Source organism: Corythoichthys intestinalis, chromosome 22 (assembly GCF_030265065.1).
Source record: "Corythoichthys intestinalis isolate RoL2023-P3 chromosome 22, ASM3026506v1, whole genome shotgun sequence".
Classification (NCBI taxonomy): Eukaryota; Metazoa; Chordata; class Actinopteri; order Syngnathiformes; family Syngnathidae; genus Corythoichthys; species Corythoichthys intestinalis.
The window spans coordinates 15,176,716-15,196,886 of record NC_080416.1 but is presented as its reverse complement, the minus strand read 5'-3'; the positions used below and the strand labels follow the sequence as shown (position 1 = coordinate 15,196,886).

At 39.8% G+C, this 20,171-nt stretch overlaps 1 protein-coding gene across 1 annotated transcript; it reads left to right on the top strand.

Moving 5' to 3' along the window:
* The first annotated feature begins 402 nt into the window (after positions 1-402).
* slc39a4 (solute carrier family 39 member 4) lies at positions 403-19,896 on the top strand. Its single transcript, XM_057827233.1, has 12 exons — positions 403-691; positions 6,225-6,581; positions 11,613-11,808; positions 11,878-12,014; positions 12,095-12,266; positions 12,338-12,510; positions 12,575-12,766; positions 12,850-12,954; positions 15,126-15,168; positions 15,245-15,397; positions 15,476-15,663; positions 19,091-19,896. The coding sequence occupies exons 1-12, from the start codon at positions 479-481 to the stop codon at positions 19,217-19,219; spliced, it is 2,058 nt and encodes a 685-aa protein (XP_057683216.1). The 5' UTR covers positions 403-478; the 3' UTR covers positions 19,220-19,896.
* The last annotated feature ends 275 nt before the right edge of the window (positions 19,897-20,171 follow it).

The window sequence follows — 20,171 nt, the reverse complement described above, 5'->3', positions numbered from 1 at the left end:
GGACTATGCACATTAAATCATTAGTAACATCAAATATTACACAATACACCAAAATATATCAGCTGTGTCCTTAAGTCTTTCTGATAGTTTTCCCCTGACCTTTACTGTAATAATATAATGAAAACCTGAAATTATGGCTTTTAGTTTTGGCCACCCCAAGATTTTAAGTGGCCCCATCTGGCCACCCCTATGAAAAAATTTCTGGAGGCGCCACTGGATATGTCCCTACAGTCCCTATGCAAACCTATGCCCTTGGTTGGTTGCTAAAACAACTTTTTATTTAATCAAGTTTGACAAATCATGTGGTGTGCCTCAGGTATGAAACTAGCAGGTAGCGGAAGGACGGCACAAGAGCTGTCAACCAATCACAATCAAGCGAATCCTCAAATAAGATAAAAGCCCCCAGCGGCGACGTTCCTTCTCAAATTTGCACTCGAAATTGAGCAGAAGCACATCAACCACAATAGTTGATTCTAAAATGAAGTTCGGCCGAGCTTTGCTGTTCGTTCTTTCTGTTCTGACAGGGGCACCGGCGACCGCTTGTCCCGCCGTGGAGGAGGCGTACGCAGCGGTGTTAGAGCAGCTGCTGCCCGGCCAGCCGCACTCGCTTCTGGGAGAGGAGTCGCTCGTCGCGCTCTTTAATACGCTGGAGAACCGTGTGCACTGCGCCGGAGATGTGTCGTGTGGAAAGGTACGGCTTAGAAATGTTTTTCCCGCCTTAAAGGTTCGAGGTCCAAAAGCCTCCTGATAGTGCCACGGTCTTTATCACAAAGACTAATTATAAATTATTGATTTAAAAAAAAAAAAAAAATCAAGTTTAACTGAAGCCAAAAGGTGAGAAAGGTAATGATCTCATTCAATGCCATTGACAGTGATAGACATTTAACCCATTTCAACTGGGATGATCAGCATTGAATGTTCATGTTTCACTGCCATCGACGGGAATAGACGTCCAATTCAGTTTGACTGGGGAGTGGTTCGATCACTGTTAGCACTCCCAGTCAAAAAGGTATGGAAGTTAAAAGGTGAAAAATACAAAATATAAATAATATCATAGATTAAATACACCAACATAAAAGGTATTGAGGCTGCGTTAAGCTTGAACGTCACAAATTCGCCACAATAGACATCAAGGGGTTAACGTGTTTTGTTGAGATTTTGGTAAAGATAAGTCTTTATTATTAATTACATAATATTTATTAAAGTCACCACTATGAGTGATCCCCCGTTTTTCGCGATTAATGGGGACCAGAATCCGCCGCAATAAATGAAAAACCGCGAAGTAGCCCCCGCCCCCCACACTATATATATATATTTTTTTTCAATGTATTTATTCAGATTTAGTTTTTTTTAACTTTTTTTCCAAAGTATAATTAATATATATATATATATTTATATATATACACAAGTAATAAATATAATGTGTTCCTTTAAATTTGTTTTATACGTATGTTCTGTATGAACTAATTTTCCTGGTAGAAACCTCGACATTCAATTAAATAGTATTTTTATAAATTTTTTTTTTTTTTTTTTTTAGGATATCTATTATTTAAATGACAAACAGTAACAGTGCAAGAGGATATGATTTATGTGTTAAATTTTGAAGTAGTAATGGAAATGTTTGCTGTAACTTTCATGTATAAATCAGGTAACAAAATAGAATCAACATATTTATAATTATGTCTCTTGATGATTTATAAACAATAGTGATCATAAATATTTATTTGTTAATCATCAAAGTGACTTCATCCTAATTATAAAAATGTTCATTTTATTCATGAATGCATTCAAGACATAGATTTTTTTTTTTTTTCAAATGTATTTATTCAGATTTAGTATTGGAAAGAGATACATATAAGACATGTTTTTTTCCACTTTTTTCCCAAAGTATAATTTAAAAATATATGTATATACAGAATATATATATATATATATTTACAAGTATTAAATATAATGTGTTCCTTTAAATTTGTTTCATACGTATATTCTGTATGAACTAATTTTCCAGGTAGAAACCTCGACATTCAATTAAATAGTATTTTTATAAACTTGAAAAAAAAAATTTTTTTTTGAATATCTATTATTTAAATAACAAATAGTAACAGTACAAGAGGATATGATTAATGTATTAATTTTTGAAGTAGTACTGGAAATGTTTGCTATAACTTTCATGTATAAATCAAGTAACAGAATCAACATATTTATAATTATATGTCTCTTGATGATTCATAAACAATAATGATCATAAATATTTATTTGCTAATCATCAAAGTGACTTCATCCTAATTATAAAAATGTTCATTTTATTCATTAATGCATTCAAGTAAGAAAAAAATAGTGTGTACGTTTGGCAAATTACTAAGGATTAAAGTTTTAAAAAGTTAAAATGTATTATTCATTCAACAAAACCAAAATATTTATTATTAACTATAAATACAACACTAATAGGAAAATAGTTTTATCACCATTTGCTTCAGTTTGAAGTTATTTATTTATTGTATTTTTAAGGTATATTTTCTAAAATATATTTTCTTTTTTTAATTTCTTCAGTGACCTTTGTAAGGCTTTTAAAATTGCACGTTAGGCAATCAGGGGACCGGAAAAGGCCCGCGGACGATAGCTTTTGCACCTCTGTGATGATAATGTTAAACATTTGTGAGCATAAATGTGACGTAGACTTTGTTATCAGCGTTCGAGAAGTCTTTGAACTTGATACATGTCAGCGTGATCTCAAATAAAGAAAAGTGCGTTATGAATTGTGCCAACTGATGGAACTAAAAGAGATCATACAGTGCTGGCCAAAAGTATTGGTACCCCTGCAATTCTATCAGACAATGCTCAATTTCTCCCAGAAAATGATTGCAATTACAAATGCTTTGGTGGTAATATCTTCATTTATTTAGCATGCGATGAAAAAACACAAAAGAGCATGAAAAAAAAAAAATCATTATCATTTTACACAAAACTCCAAAAATGGGCTGGACAAAAGTATTGGCACCCTCAACCTAATATTTGGTAGCACAACCTTTAGACAAAATAACTGCAAATAACCGCTACCGGTATCCATCAATGAGTTTCTTACAATGCTCTGCTGGAATTTTAGATTTTTGGAGCCAACTGCTCCAGGTCGCTGAGATTTGAAGGGTGTCTTCTTCAAACTGCCATTTTCAGATCTCTCCACAGGTGTTTAATGGGATTCAGGTCTGGACTCATTGCTGACCACTTTAGAAGTCTCCAGTGTTTTCCCTCAAACCATTTTCTAGGGCTTTTTGAGGTGTGTTTTGGGTCATTGTCCAATGACCTCCAAGGGAGACCCAGCTTTCTCACGCTGGGCCCTACATTATGCTGCAAAATTTGTTGGTAGTCTTCACACTTCATAATGCCATGCACACGGTCAAGCAGCCCAGTACCATAGGCAGCAAAGCAACCCCAAAACATCAGGGAACCTCCACCATGTTTGACTGTAAGGACCGTGTTTTCTTTGAAGGTCTCGTTTTTTTCCTGTAAACTACATGTTGATGCCTTTTCTCAAAAAATCTACTTTTGTCTCATCTGACCAGAGAACATTCTTCCAAAACGTTTTTGGCTTTCTCAGGTAAGTTTTGGCAAACTCCAGCCTAACTTTTTTAACTCTCTGGGTCAGAAGCGGGGTCTTCCTGGGTATCAGGTTGACACTGTTGTACCCTCGGACTGCAGCACTGTTGTCAAGGTTCTTTATCCACCATCCGCACAATCTTTCGTTGAAATCTCTCGTCAACTTTTCCTTCTTTTATTTTTTTAACCTGTCCTGTTCAGCTGTTTGACATGGAGAATGGAAGTCTAAGTGCCCAGTTGGTCCGACTCATTGCTGACCACTTTAGAAGTCTCCAGTGTTTTCCCTCAAACCATTTTCTAGGGCTTTTTGAGGTGTGTTTTGGGTCATTGTCCAATGACCTCCAAGGGAGACCCAGCTTTCTCACGCTGGGCCCTACATTATGCTGCAAAATTTGTTGGTAGTCTTCAGACTTCATAATGCCATGCACACGGTCAAGCAGTCCAGTGCCAGAGGCAGCAAAGCAACCTCAAAACATCAGGGAACCTCCGCCATTTGACTGTGGGGACCGTGTTCTTTTCTTTGAAGGCCTTGTTTTTTTCCCTGTTAGCTCTATGTTGATGCCTTTTCTCAAAAAACTTTACTTTTGTCTCATCTGAACATTCTTCCAAAACGTTTTTGGCTTTCTCATGTAAGTTTTGGCAAACTCCAGTCTGGCTTTTTTATGTCTCTGGGTCAGAAGTGGGGTCTTCCTGGGTATCCTACCATAGAGTCTCTTTTCAGTCAGACGCCAATGAATAGTACAGGTTGACACTGTTGTACCCTCGGACTGCAGGATAGCTTGAACTTGTTTGGATGTTAGTCGAGGTTCTTTATCCACAATCCGCTCAATCTTTTGTTGAAATCTCTAGGCAATTTTTCTTTTCCGTCCACATCTAGGGAGGTTACCCACATTGCCATGGGCTTTACACTTATTGATCAAACTGTGAAGATGGACTTGTAGCCTTGAGATTGCCCATGCTTACTCACAATTTTGCTTCTCAAGTCCTCAGACAGTTCTGAGGACTTCTTTCTTTTCTCCATGCTCAATGTGGTACACACAAGGACACAGGGCTGAGGTTGTGTCAAATTTAATCCATTTTAACTGGCTGCAAGTGTGATTTAATTCGCTGCTCAGCCTCCAACGCGTACAGACGCACTCTGAAGCACTCTCTTATCTTAACCGATAAGCGCTCAGGGCCAGCAAGCTCGACTCCCAGTATGGCTCCAAAGAATTTGAAACCTGGAGACTTGGATGAAATAAAATCCTCCATACAGAAGTTGGAGGTCTCCTTGACTGGCTTGATTCAAAACCAGAATCAAGAAATCGTCAGAGAGCTCTATTTAATTCGCGCTGAAAACGAGAAACTCAAGCAGGCGGTCGAGGAGAGAGATGTTCGCATCAAGAAGCTGACGACCTCGACCAGTGCCGACGCGCAAATGAGCTCATCATTTCTGGATTACAACTGACGCCTGGCCCAAGGGACACAGTGGCGCAACTGGCAATTGCTAAGCTGAAAGAGTATGGAATAAACATGGAACCGCTGGACATCCGTCGCTGCCTTCTGCTCCCATCTGGGGGGAGAGGACCGGCGACGGTGCTCATGAAGCTGACAGACCACAAGACCAAGACTGCCCTGCTTAACCAGCGCCGCCACCTGAAAGGCTCGAAGATTTTTTTGAATGACAACTTGACTCGCCGAAATGCCGAAATTGCAAGAAAAAAAGCACGTCAACTCAAGAAAGCTGGGAAAATAGCCAACACCTGGCTCTCGGATTGCAGGATCCTTGTCAAGACGCAAGATATGAAGATGAAAGCTATTACGAGTTTTGACCAACTGACTACAATAGCTGCAAAAATGTCAGGGACATGACAAAGTCATAACCCAAAAATTAATCGAGATGCTTGACTGGACGCTTAGTTACCAAACCCAGATTGTTGACTGTGTTATTTTACAGTTTTGATGTATGTTCCATGCCTGAATGTGCGTGTTTAGTTGTATGGGGGCCGGGAAACTGATAAGCATATGCTTTATCGCGTCCGCCTTTGTCGTCTTCTTCGGTTCCTTCGGGCAAATCATAATCACATTTTGTAACTGCAATGATTGTCAATGATACCGATGATGATGACAATAAAAAAATAATTCCATAATTATTGCCACCACCTGTTATGTGCTACAGGTAAGTAACAGGTGCTGTTAATTACACAAATTAGAGAAGCATCACATGATTTTTCAAAGGGTGCCAATACTTTTGTCCGTTCCGTTTTTGAAGTTTTATGTAATATGATAATGATTTAATTTTTTTCCCATTCTCCTTTGTGTTTTTTCATTGCAAGAAAAATAAATGAAGATTTTACTACCAAAGCATTTGTAATTGCGATCATTTTCTGGGAGAAATTGAGCATTATCTGATGGAATTGCAGGGGTGCCAATACTTTTGGCCAGGACTGTAACTTGACCTTAAACAAGTGAAGAAAAAAAAAAGGGAGTCAAACCATAAAAATAGTTACGTCAATTGACCCAAAAAGATATGTGTCATCAGCCAAACAACTGCCTTTGAAAATTGCCTTTTGTTTGCATTTATCTTATCTAAGGTCTCTTTCAATCGACTCTTGGTTGAGTTTTGCTCATATAGTATTATTTTCCTACAGTGCAACCTATCAGACGCCGTCCACCAGCTGACCCACAATCACAGCTCCCATCAGCACAAAGACGTCAAGGATGAACACGGCATCGACGCTTCTGGATTCAGTGCCCTCGCCGCCGGCTGCGTCCTTTACCTGAGCTCTCCTAACGCGGTGTGCGCCGCGGCTGACCAGGGCATGTGGGGGGAGGAAGTGGAACACTTCCTGGATCAACTGGAAAGTGGGAATCCCCACGAACATCACCACCAAGACCAGGAAGAGGACAAACTGTGCCATGGGCATGAACACCGGCATGTGGGCCTTGACAGATTAGACGCTGTCCTTGGAGGAATTCTTCAGCACTATGAGTCAGCAGACATTGAGGTCAGTAGGGAAACTGTTTGTTTATGGTTATCTATCAACTGACTTTAAGAGAAGCAGTCAGCCTAGAAGTTAATAAAAATACCTACAGGAAAGGGTAGACTTTGGTGGGCAGTTGTTGAATTAAAGTTGATTCCTGAAACCATATACAGTGGGGCAAATAAGTATTTAATCAACCATTAATTGTGCAAGTTCTCCCACTTGAAAATATTAGAGAGGCCTGTGATTGTCAACATGGGTAAACCTCAACCATGACAGACAGAATTTGGAACAAAAACCCAGAAAATCACATTGTTTGATTTTTAAAGATTTTTTTTTGCAAATCATGGTGGAAAATAAGTATTTGGTCGATACCAAAAGTTCATCTCAATAATTTGTTATGTACCCTTTGTTGGCAATAACGGAGGCCAAATGTTTTCTGTAACTCTTCACAAGCTTTTAACACACTGTTGCTGGTATTTTGGCCCATTCCTCCATGCAGATCTTCTCTAGAGCAGTGATGTTTTGGGGCTGTCGTTGGGCAATAAGGACTTTCAACTCCCTCCACAGATTTTCTATGGGGTTGAGATCTGGAGACTGAATAGGCCACTCTAGGACCTTGAAATGCTTCTTACGAAGCCACTCCTTTGTTGCGCTGGCTGTGTGTTTGGAATCATTGTCATGCTGAAAGACCCAGCCACTTCTCTTCTTCAATGCCCTTCCTGATGTAAGGGGATTTTCACTCAAAATCTCTCGATACATAGCCCCATTCATTCTTTCCCTTACACAGATCAGTCGTCCTGGTCCCTTTGCAGAAAAACAGCCCCAAAGCATGATGTTTCCACCCCCATGCTTCACAGTGGGTATGGTGTTCTTCGGATGCAATTCAGTATTCTTTCTCCTCCAAACACCAGAACCTGTGTTTCCACCAAAAAGTTCTATTTTGGTTTCATCTGACCATAACACATTCTCCCAGTCCTCTTCTGGATTATCCAAATACTCTCTAGCGAACTGCAGACGGGCCTGGACGCGTACTTTATTCAGCAGGGGGACACGTCTGGCAGTGCAGGATTGAGTCCCTGGTGGCGCATTGTGTTACTGATAGTAGCCTTTGGTGGTCCCAGCTCTCTGTAGGTCATTCAATAGGTCCCCCCTTGTGGTTCTGGGATTGTTGCTCCTCACCGTTCTTGTTATCATTTTGACGCCACGGGGTGAGATCTTGCATGGAGCCCCAGATCGAGGAAGATTATCAGTGGTCTTGTATGTCTTCCATTTTCTAATAATTGCTCCCACAGTTGATTTCTTTACACCAGGGGTGTCCAAACTTTTTGCGAAGGGGGCCAGAATCGGTGTGGTAAAAATGTGGGGGGCCGACCTTGGCTGACATCCTTTACGTAGAACAATATATTTATGCAAATTTTAGCATGCCATTCTGTGTGTCACATTTGCTTTATTATTATTTTTTTTTTTATTAATAATTTTCACAAAATCTTGCAACTAGCTTTTGTGGCGTTCCCTTTTATCTCTTGCGAAATACTGATGCTGTAAAATTAACCTAGCTTTAAGTTGCATCAATTTCTCGCCACGTATCTTCCCTGTAATCTTGTCGTACATGTCAGCGTGTGTTGTTTAGTAATATCGCCTCGCATCGAACTCTTTTAAAACAGCGACTGTCTCTTAGCAAATGAGGCAGACACAGTTTTTGCGTATTTTAGTGAAAAAAAGTCCAATTTCCACCTATCCTTGAAGCGTCGGCCGTCAGTCAACTTTCTTTTTTTTGTTGTTGTTGTTGATTGTCGCCATTATAGAAAATTGGGAGTAAAGGGTCACGCGAGGTAATGTTGCTTAGAGTGCTGCTGCCTTTTAGTGGGTAAATGAGGAGCAGCATTTAGTGTGTAAGCTACTTCATATGCTGGTGGTACTGCTGACCAATTTATTAGGTCTGCGTGCGGGCCAGACATTATTGATTTTATGACACAGGCTGGGGGGCGGATGAAATTTGACCACGGGCCGCATTTGGCCCCCGGGCCGCACTTTGGACATGTGTCCTTTACACCAAGCGTTTTACCTATTGCAGATTCAGTCTTCCCAGCCTGGTGCAGGTCTACAATTTTGGCTCTGGTGTCCTTTGACGGCTCTTTGGTCTTGGCCATAGTGGAGTTTGGAGTGTGACTGACTAAAGTCGTGGACAGGTGTCTTTCATACCGATAATGAGTTAAAACAGGTGCCATTAATACAGCTAACGAGTGGAGCCTCATTAGACCTCGTTAGAAGTTAGACCTCTTTGACAGCCAGAAATCTTGCTTTTTTGTAGGTGACCAAATACTTATTTTCCACTCTAATTTGGAAATAAATTCTTTAAAAATCAAACAATGTGATTTTCTGTTTTCATTTTTTCCACATTCTGTCTCTCATGGTTGAGGTTTACCCATGTTGACAATTACAGGGCTCTCTAATCTTTTCAAGAAGGAGAACTTGCACAATTGGTGGTTGACTAAATACTTATTTGCCCCACTGTACAAAAGGTAAAAGGTGTGAGTTTCAGAAGGACGTTTTGAACCAGGAAGTCAGCCGTGAGTTTGTGACAAGCCTACCCAATAAAGGTGATTTGTTTGTGGACAAAAGTCCATCTAAGTCAGGGGTTGGAAAACCGGTCGTTGAGGGCCGCAGGGGGGTCCTGATCTGTGTTCCAACTGATTCAGCACAGAGAGTTAAACCAATGAGGTTTCCGCGGAAACAAGAAGCACCTGACTGCAATCAACCGACTGCACTTGTTAGAAACAGATTGGTTAAAGGTTGTCCTCATAATGGGTATAAACAAAAACCCGCATCCTCTGCGGCCCTCAAGGACCGGTTTGCCCACCCCCTGACTTTTGTCACATTGGGGTCTCATCCGCGAGCCCTGTGGTTCTCTGGTTAATATGGTTCAAAATGTGGCCTCTGATCGAAGGGTTCAAGGTTTGAGTTCAGTTTGGACACGTAGGCTAGGTTCATACCGCAGGTCTTACTGAAGAATTCCGATTTTTTTGTCATGTCTGTTTTTTCGGTGTGCCCGTTCAAGTATTAAGCATGCGGACTAATTCGCAGTCCGACACGCGCAGAGTAAACTGACCCACATGCACACAAGCATCAAAACAAATGACTACACATGAGGCCTACACGATTTATTGTCTGAACATTGGCATCGCAATGTGCGCATGCGCAATAGACCCATTGCAGGACGTGCGATCGTTTGTTATGTTTTTTTATGTAAACTTTTGTTTTTCTTCATAAAAGCAGCAATTGTGCCGAGACATGGCTTCCTGGATCCCCTTTATATACACCAATCTGTACCATTCTCAGATAAACCCCCTTAGCCTGGATTAAATCATATTATATGAATACTAGGGGATGTCCTGATCAAGTATTTTTGCGTTCCGATCACATCATTTTCAAAGTATCGGAATCGGCAAAAAAAATCGGACGTGCCTTTTTAAAAAAAAAAATTCTATTTTTTTTTTTAATTAAATCGTTTTCTAATTGTATTTAACGTTACAGACAAAATGTCTTACACTCATCCAGAGTCTTTAGTTTTGGCTAAAAGTAGGGCTATCAAATTTATCGCGTTAACGGCGGTAATAACTTTAAAAACACAATTAACGCATGCGCTGCATGACCCACTCACGCATTGTCACGCTCAATCTAAATTGGCGCCGGTTTGCCTATACAGTATATAGAGCTAAAAGGCAGCGTAATATGAGTAGAGAGAATTTTGGCGGCCTTTGGAGCCTTTTTTTAATTAGCTAAAGCCTTACAATCCCTCTCTCAACAATTAGAAATATCATGGGAAGCAATGTCGGGAAGAAAGGTAGTATTTGATCTTTTTCTTAACACCCTATTTTATTTCCCAACGCAGAGTATATCAATGGGTGACACTACGCACAGTCATGGTTGCACTTCCCATCATGCATTTGGGCAGAACAGTTAAATGGCTACAGTATCATTTACTGAAAGCTCAACAAATACACTAGATGGCAATATTTAGTCACAATATACAAAGTCACATTTATCCTTTAAGAATTACAAGTCTTTCTATCCGTGGATCCCTCTCACAGAAAGAATGTTAATAATGTAAATGCCATCTCTAGGATTTATTGTCATAATAAACAAATACAGTACTTATGTACTGTATGTTGAATGTATATATTCGTCCCAGTTTTATTCATTTTTTTCTTAATGCATTACCAAAATGTATATGATCGGGAAAAATCATCGGCAATGACTGGAATTGAATTGGGAGCAAAAAAAAAGCAATCGGATCGGGAAATATCGGGATCGGCAGATACTCAAACTAAAATGATCAGGATCGGATCGGGAGCAAAAAAACATGATCGGAACAACCCTATATATATATATATATATATTATACTTTGGGAAAAAAAGTGAAAAAACATGTCTTATATGTATGTCTTTCCAGTGCTATATCTGAATATATACAATGAACACGTTTTGTTTTTTCAGTAGGGGGTGTGCCACTTCGCGGTTTTTTGCTTATCGCGCCAGGTTCTGGTCGAGGGATCACTGTATTGCTTATTTGGCGCACAAAAAGAAAACAGAGCATTATCCGGCTCATCCTTTTCTTCATTTTATTTTTTTCAATCACTGTGGCAATCAAGTCCGCCTCTTCCCTAAAAGAATTCCGATTTGGGAACTTGACAGTTCAGCCCGCTGCCACTTTCTGGAAAAATGTTGCCCAGATCGGATTTAAACCACATACGAAAGTGACCCAGATCGGATTTGAAAAGGTCCACTTCTATTTAACTTATCCCATTCAAACCATCAACTTAATGCCTCACTCGAGTCGGAAAACACTAAAAAATCAGATTCGTGCATTCAGACCTGCGGTCTGAACCTAGCCTTGGTAACCTTTTTGACAGTATAGTCTAGTAATGCACCTGAACATTGACAAAATTTTCCAGAATAATTAGCCTGTAGGTGTCTTTCAGGAACTTTTTTAGGAGCCTCCACCTGTAGGTTGGAATTAACCAATGGACACTCCATTTTCTTTTTAACCAGAGTTGCGTCACGGCAAGCGACATCATGTCTGAGGTCGCCGCCATGTCCGCAGAGCAGACTCAAGTGGCGGGCGCAGTTTTTGGCCGGATCCTGTATCACGCCCTGCAAGGCCGATGCTTCCACACGCTCCCTGAAGAGAGCTTCTTCTTGGACTACATTATGGACCGTCTGGGTTCGGAGAATTTTACCATTGAAGGTAAAGAGAACAGCCAAAAAATGAAGTTCACGGAAGACAAAAGGCAAAAAAATCCTTTGTAACTTGCAGACCTGGAGGCGTTCATGAGGTCTTTAAACATCGGACCCAGCTCGGAGTCGAGCCACAGTCACGAGGAAGACGAACACGAGCATCACCATCACACTAGGCATGAAGAACACGCAGAAGTGAACGGCACCTGGGAGCAGGTTAGTTTGCCAAAGAAGGTCACTTGACAGTAATAACTCGCGTCTTATTTGAAAATGACCAATTGCTCTGTTTCTCCTAGCACTGTTTTTCTGCACGGGAACTGGTACTGATCCATAGTTCTGGAGAGACGTCCCCCAACCTTAGTCGATCAGACATGGCCCATCTTAGCCCGGCGCTAATCCAGCAGATCGTAACCGGGGCCTGCGCCAGTTCACCTCCGCCCAAACCGGACGACCTCAGCGAAACAGAGAGTAAGCTCCAACTTTAAAAGATCTGCGATACGTCACCCACGCAGACATTAAGCTATTGCGTTGTGCTTTAGGGTATCTGTACGCCACCCTGGCCAACGTGATCATCACGCTGGCGTCCATGTTTGGCATCACGCTGCTGATGTGCACATCGTGTACCGTCGTCTTCCAGCTGTGCATCCAGTTTTGCATTAGCCTGGCCGTCGGTTCGCTCACTGGGGACGCTTTGCTACACCTTCTGCCCATGGTGAGATGGAAAAAGAGTAGAAATCCATTTTCATGAGAATCACGTCTTTACGTAATACCTTCAGTTTCTGGGACTGCACGTGCACTCGCATGGAGAAGGCGGCAGCGAGCATTCGCACGACCACCACGGGACGCATCAGCCGGTGTTGGCGGACTACATGGGGAAGATGCTGGTGGTGATGGGTGGTATTTACTACTTCTATCTGATGGAGACCATCTTTGAAATCATCACGCATGGACATCATCACCACCACAGGGTAAAAATTGGCTTTGGAAGTTTGGAACTGTTTTTGTCCTTTGTTCCAAAATATTCCCTAATTCTATTCTAAAAACCTTGAAGGACAACTCTGAAGCTCACCACTGTGACCACGATCGAGTTCTGGAGATGTATCAACAGGAGCGGCAACAAAAAGACAAACAGCAATCTATTTCCAAAGCAGACCTGGTAAGAAATTGGTGCACATTGGATGTGAATCAGAATGACCAAGCTATTTTCACACAACCAACCAAATATGCTGTACATACTACGTATATATCATTGTGTGTTGAATACTGATACACAATACAGTGATCCCTTGCTACTCTGCGTGTCAAACTTCGCACCCTCAACCCATCGCGGATTTTTTTTTCAATTAGAAAAATAAATACTAGGGCTGTCAAACGATTAAAATTTTTAATCGAGTTAATTACAGCTTAAAAATTAATCGTAATTAATCGCTATTAATCGCAATTCAAACCATCTATAAAATATGCCATGTTTTTCTGTAAATTATTGTTGGAATGGAAAGATAAGACACAACATGGATATATAAATTCAACATACGGTACATAAGGACTACTTGTTTATTATAACAATAAATCAACAAGATGGCATTAACATTATTAACATACTGTTAAAGCGATCCATGGATAGACAGACTTGTAGTTCTTAAAAGAAAAATGTTGGTACAAGTTAGAGAAATTTTATATTAAAACCCCTCTGAATGTTTTCGTTTTAACAAAATTTGTAAAATTTTCAAACAAAAAATAAACTAGTAGCCCGCCATTGTTGATGTCAATAATTACTTACACAATGCTCATGGATGCTGAAGCCTATAAAATCAGTCGCACCCAAGCGCCAGCAGAGTGCGGCAAAACTCCATAAAACACAACAAGTGAGCGTTTCACTATGTACTGTCATTTAAATCTCTCTGAGCGGGGCATCTACGTTAATTGCGTCAAATATTTTAACGTGATTGATTTTAAAAAATAATTAACGCCCGTTAACGCGATAATTTTGACAGCCCTAATAAATACCATAATTTTCGGACTATTAACTGCTACTTTTTTTGCTTCATTTTGAATCCTGCGGCTTATTTGTTGATTTATTTGGCTTAATAGGTAACATTGTTTGTCAGCGGCGTCATAAGACTGTCATTATTATGACATGACACTATCATGGGCATTATTGAATGTGTATGACAAATGTCATTCAGTGTCATCCGGCAAATTACGTCACTAAGTCCATATATGTCCAGCTTGGATCTTTTACATCCATTCAAAGGTGAGATAATTTGCCAGATAACACTAAATGACATCTGTTATAGCTTTATAAGCAATCATTATTGCTCATGATGGTGTCATGTCATAATTATGCCAGTTTTATGGAGCCACTGTCATATAAAGTCTTACCAAATACCATAACTAGCAATTAATGAAACAACTGGAACAGTAACTGAAGAAATAACTAGCACAGAACATGAATTTTGATTATTTACATCTGTAGCGCTGCAATGCATGCTAGGAGGCATGTTGGACAACAACAGTGTTGGCAGCTGAGGTTCACTATTCCTCCAAGGGAGCAGTGATGGCCAAATGAAGCTTCTTGAAGCAATGATGGTGGTTCATTTGGTCTTATGTAGGGCTGTCAAAATGATCGCGTTAACGGGCGGTAATTAATTTTTTAAATTAATCACGTTAAAATATTTGACGCAATTAACGCACATACCCCGCTCAAACAGATTAAAATGACAGCACAGTGCAATGCCAACATGTTACTTGTGTTTTTTTGAGTTTTGTCACCCTCTGCTGGTGCTTGGGTGCGACTGATTTTATGGGCTTAAGCACCCATGAGCATTGTGTAATTATTGACATCAACAATGGTGGGCTACTAGTTTATTTTTTGATTGAAAATTATACAAATTTTATTAAAAGTTGATGAGGACAATTTCAGCATCTTTAAAAGTTGGTCGTGTTATGCCTCTACCATCCCTATGCAAACCTACGCCCTTGGTTTTATTCTCCCGAAACACGTTTTTAGCTCATTATAGTCTCGTCATCGTCATGAAAAAAATGTTCGTTGACGAAATATTTTCGTTGACGCCATCGTTGACGAAAACGACACTGCGTGAATTGAATGGAAAGTCACTTATTCAGCCCCGAAAAAAAAGATGAACTCCTCCCCCGAAATGTCAAATACTAAACCCGAGAGAGGGAGGGTGATAGGGTAAAGAGGTACTGACATTGGTGCCCCTGCTAAAACCTGACTGTTTTACCCGCGTGTCAATGAAAAAAAAAAAATGTAATTGCAATGAAGGGCCAACTAACAGCTTTCGATTGTGATTTTTGTGTGTCAAGGTCATCGAGGAGGAAGAGGAGCATGAAAGAAAGCAAACTAGAAGTAAGATTTGTCAAACTCCCGTGAGGTAGAATTTAGAATAAATTGTGACTAAATAAATTGCAACGTGCTTTTGCAGAACAAAGGCTGCTGCCTTACATGATAACTTTAGGCGACGCCATCCACAACTTTGCAGACGGTTTGGCGATGGGTGCTGCGTTCTCCCTTTCGTGGAAGTCCGGACTGGCCACGTCGCTGGCCGTCCTATGTCACGAATTGCCTCACGAGCTAGGTAACGTGATAAATCACAGCCAGGGCTTCCAGATACAATGACATAATATCCATGACAATTCTTTTTGAACTCTTGCAGGTGATTTCGCCATCTTACTTCACAGCGGTTTGTCGGTACGTAAGGCACTTCTCTTGAACGTGGGCAGCGCCATGACCTCATTCGTGGGCCTCTATATTGCCTTGAGCGTCGCTACTGATTTGGCCACCACGCAGTGGATCGCCGCCATCACCACGGGTCTCTTTCTATATGTAGGCTTGGCCGACATGGTGAGTACTTAAAGTAGATTAGAAACGGGAAAGCTTACTTTTAGTGGTCCCTAGGGGCATAGGGGCAAAGTCTAAGAATTCTGGTTAAGGTTAGCCTAGGGGTAAGGGGTTAAAGGTTTAGGGCTTGGTGAGGTGGGTTTTTTGAAATTAAGTTTAGTGTAAGGGCAAGGGCGTAGGTTTGCATAGGGACGGTAGGGAGTAAGACTACCAACTATTCAAGATGCTCAAATTGGCGCCACCAACTTTGAAGCAACCTTATTTGCATTATATAATGAACTCTGTTATATATGTAATTTAAAGATTGTCTTCCCATATGGTGTAAGGATAGAATGGACCCTACCATTATTAAGCGAATTACTTTCATTATGTTCAAATTTATATTGACCCCTTTTCACTTACTGAATGTGCCAGTCCATGTTTTTTCCTCAAACGCACATTTGATTTGCTGATGACTTCACCCCCTCCCCTCCCCCACTTTAAAAAAAAAAACACACAGTCACAGCCCCGACACAAATACATGTCACCTCCTCCGCTCCTTTCGAAGACGAGGAATATTAGAATTTTTTTTTGTAATGTAGTGCTGTCAAAATTATCGCGTTAACGGGCGGTAATTAATTTTTTAAATTAATCACGTTAAAATATTTGACGCAAGTAACGCACATGTCCCGCTCAGACATTTAAATGACAATAGAGTGAAATACCCACTTGTTAATTGTTTTATGGAGTTTTGCCGCCCTCTGCTGGCGCTTGGGTGCGACTGATTTTATAGGGTTCAGCACCCATGAGCATTGTCTAAGTAATCATTGACATCAACAATGGCGGGCTACTAGTTTATTTTTCGATTGAAAATGTTACAAATTTTATTAAAACGAAAATATTAAGAGGGGTTTTAATGTAACATTTCTATAACTTGTACTAACATTTATCTTTTAAGAACTACAAGTCTTTCTATCCATGGATCACTTTAACAGAATGTTAATAATGTTAATGCCATCTTGTTGATTTATAGTTATAATAAACAAATACAGTCCTTAAGTACCGTATGTCGAATGTATATATCCATCTTGTGTCTTATCTTTCCATTCCAACATTTATTTTACAGAATATATATATATAATTTACAGAAAAATATGGCATATTTTATAGATGGTTTGAATTGCGATTAATTGCGATTAATTAATTTTTAAGCTGTAATTAACTCGATTAAAATTTTTAATCGTTTGACAGCCCTAGTAAAAAGACGTCAATGTTGTGGAGGTGGGGAACACAGCACTAAGTTTGCTACTGAAAGTCCGACCTGCGTCAGAGTTAGCATAACATTAATCTGTGTGAATTTCCCGAACTCAAGTTGGAAGCTGCTTTAATAGAAATATCCTCCTGTATGTGTTTTCTACAATAATCCTTAGTTAAACTGTGAGAAATGTAGTGAACCGAGGTTTACCTCATTCTCCACAAATTTTCATTTTTATTTTATTTATGGAAGAAAACACAGACAAGACTGAAAAAGCATTTTCTGGTCTTGCACTCCTCTTTAAAAGAAACTGCTGTATTTAAAGCCAAAACAACTGTTGTGTTTGATAGAACAATATGTCTATTTGCTGCCATAGCAGATTCATGGCGCATTAAGCCCCTGACCTACTTTTAATTTGTCCGTTTTACCCTGGAAATCCGTTTACAGACGTCGCGCAACCGCTTTTGTTTCAACCCAGCCATAAAACGAAGGAAATCAATTATATTTATTATTCAAAATGTCTGTCATTTTTAGCTTAGAATCATTAATTGATGTCTAATATTTCTTTAATAAAAAAAAAAAAACGACTTTAAAAAATTATTCACTCGCATATTTTGAACTTTTAAACAAATGACGTCACAATGAAAAAAATGGCGTCTGTAAAAAAGTCACCGATATCTACCTCATAACTATCGCTTAATTGTATTTTTTTTGTTACTGTCATATCTTCTCCGATATGTTAGATAAATAATCGATCCAAACAAAGAAAAATTGGAAAAAAAAAAAAAAAAGTTTAAAAGGGTAAAAATATATAAAAAAGTACATCTCGACCACTCCTTGATGTCTGCGATTTCTGCATTGCGACCCATGTTATATTACCACGTTTCACCCATAAAATCCCCCAAAAATCCAGCTGTGGCTATTCACAGTTGTGGCTTGACCCTCAGTGATACATGCTACATGGAGTTTTTGGATTAAAACAAGGTAAATTCATGATAATATCTCGTTAAAGTCATGGCGTCTGTAATCCTGCTCTCGCGTGTTCTCACCTCCAGATAGGGTTTTGCTGTTTAAAAAAACTTTTTTTTTTTTTTAAATGAGGTGCTTTTCAGCATGCGCATCTTTCGTGGCACGCCAGACCCACTTAGAGTGTTTGTTGCCAAAAAGCTCAATCTTGGTCTCATCTGACCAAAGCACACGGTCCCAGTTGAAGCCCCAATACCGCTTGGCGAACTCCAGACGTTTGCGTTTATGATTGTGAGTGAGGAAAGGTTTTCTCCGTGCATGCCTCCCAAACAGCTTGTTGGCGTGTAGACAGCACCTCATACCCACTGTGAAGTATGGGGGAGGGTCAGTGATGCTATGGTGCTGTTTCGCTTCCAAAGGCCCTGGGAACCTTGTTAGGGTGCATGGCATCATGAATGCTTTGAAATACCAGGACATTTTAAATCAAAATCTGTTGCCCTCTGCCCAAAAGCTGAAGATGGGTCGTCACTGGGCCTTTCAGCAAGACAATGACCCTAAACATATGGCCAAATCTACACAGAAATGGTTCACCAGATACAAAATCAAGCTCCTCCCATGGCCATCTCAGTCCCCAGACCTTGTTTTGTTGGCAAAAGGAGGTTAGTTGTACAAAGTATTAACACCAGGGGTGCTAATAATTCTGACACACATTATTTGATGTCAAATATTTTTTTTCGTTATGTGGGATTTTTTCCCCACTGAATGAATGCACTTGTATTGAAGGTTGGATTTTTCCTCTTTTTTTTTCCATTAAGGTCCCATATTATTTGAATAAAAAAATTATTAGAAGCTAAAAAACACATCTTAACCAGGGGTGCCAATAATTATGGAGGGCACTGTAATTAGGTTCCTATTTGTGAGAAATGTAGTCCTGATTCTCGTTCACCCGATCTGTTTGGTCTTATTAATGTCTCGTCCCCAGCAAAAAGTGTACATGCAGGTTATGCTGTCATATCGTCCCTACCAATATTGAGATTAGATATACAGTACGCCCTTGTGTGTCTTGGGGCTAGTATGAGAGATCAATATTTTAAGGCTGGGTGGTACATCTTTCCGATGAAAGGGAATGCATGTGATTAGTCGACAGTTAGGGACCACTAAAAAGTAAGCTTTACCAGTAGAAACTAATGTTGACAAGCTATGTATGGAAAATGTGTTTTTTGGTCGTAGCTGCCCACCATGACGCACATCAAGTCCAAAAAGCCGTGGCTGACCTTCGCCCTCCAGAACGCGGGCCTGCTGACCGGCTGGGCAGTTCTTCTACTGTTGTCCCTCTATGAGGAGAACATCAGCTTCTAGACCACTCAAATCAATCCTGGGAATGATCACGTTTCAGTGCCATTGACCGCGATAGAACTCTAACAGCCACGTGACAGCATGCCAAAGTCATCTTTTTTATTTGATTGTAAAATGTAGAGCTCTTGATATTTAAGCGTTATGTGATTTTGCACACTTGTACGTTGTTTTTTTCAACACAACTAATTTTCCTTAAAAAATGGTTCATATTTTAGTCAACAGTGTGAGATATCTTTTGTATCTTTAAAGAGTTTGAATAATAAACATCCATGCAAAAGTGATTTTGTTTGAAATTGTATCTGCACCATCAACAACTTCAAATAGCACATGCTAGATCTTCTTTATCATTGTCATCTAATCTACAAATCTTCATTAGGGACAGAGTCCAGTGCCAACTCATCACACATACAGTAATAATGTATAATGGTGTACGTATGCTATGCACTTGCTTTGTCGACACGCTGAGCCCGTAAACCCCAAAAATGCAGACAGGCCTGCTGACAATGGAGAATTTTTCACTTCTGTCTGCATTTTTAACCCCTTTGCGATCTTAACTTTCCGTTTCCACCCCTTGTCCAACAGGTCAAAAATTACCCACTCAACGAAAGCCTCAAAGTAAAGCTGTATAAATAGATTTTGAAGCCAAAATCTATTTTTGCATGATGTTATCAGTTCATTTTATCATTTTGAATCTGTTTTTTTTTGTTAAACAATACTAAAAAGACACTCACCAACAAACATTAAATTCTTTTCTTTGAAGACTTGAAATTGAGTCATGCTGAAGTGACTGTGTTCAACTTCTGCCAGTTCAAAAATTGCTTGTTGACCATTTTCTCACAATTAGAAGCAGGGCGTTTTCAAGTATTTACTGTAAAGAAAGGAAGTGAATTAACTTCGATAAGGAAATGGAGGCCATTTCCTGAAATTAATTTAAAGCTCTATATTTGCCTTGGAC

What these genes read in the sequence shown, in the direction of transcription:
- slc39a4 (XM_057827233.1), top strand. Translation starts at nt 479, where the DNA reads ATGAAGTTCGGCCGAGCTTTGCTGTTCGTTCTTTCTGTTCTGACAGGG. An exon ending in TGAACGGCACCTGGGAGCAG is followed by an intron (nt 12,015 to 12,094) that starts GTTAGTTTGCCA and finishes TGTTTCTCCTAG; the next exon opens with CACTGTTTTTCTGCACGGGA. An exon ending in CGACCTCAGCGAAACAGAGA is followed by an intron (nt 12,267 to 12,337) that starts GTAAGCTCCAAC and finishes GTTGTGCTTTAG; the next exon opens with GGTATCTGTACGCCACCCTG.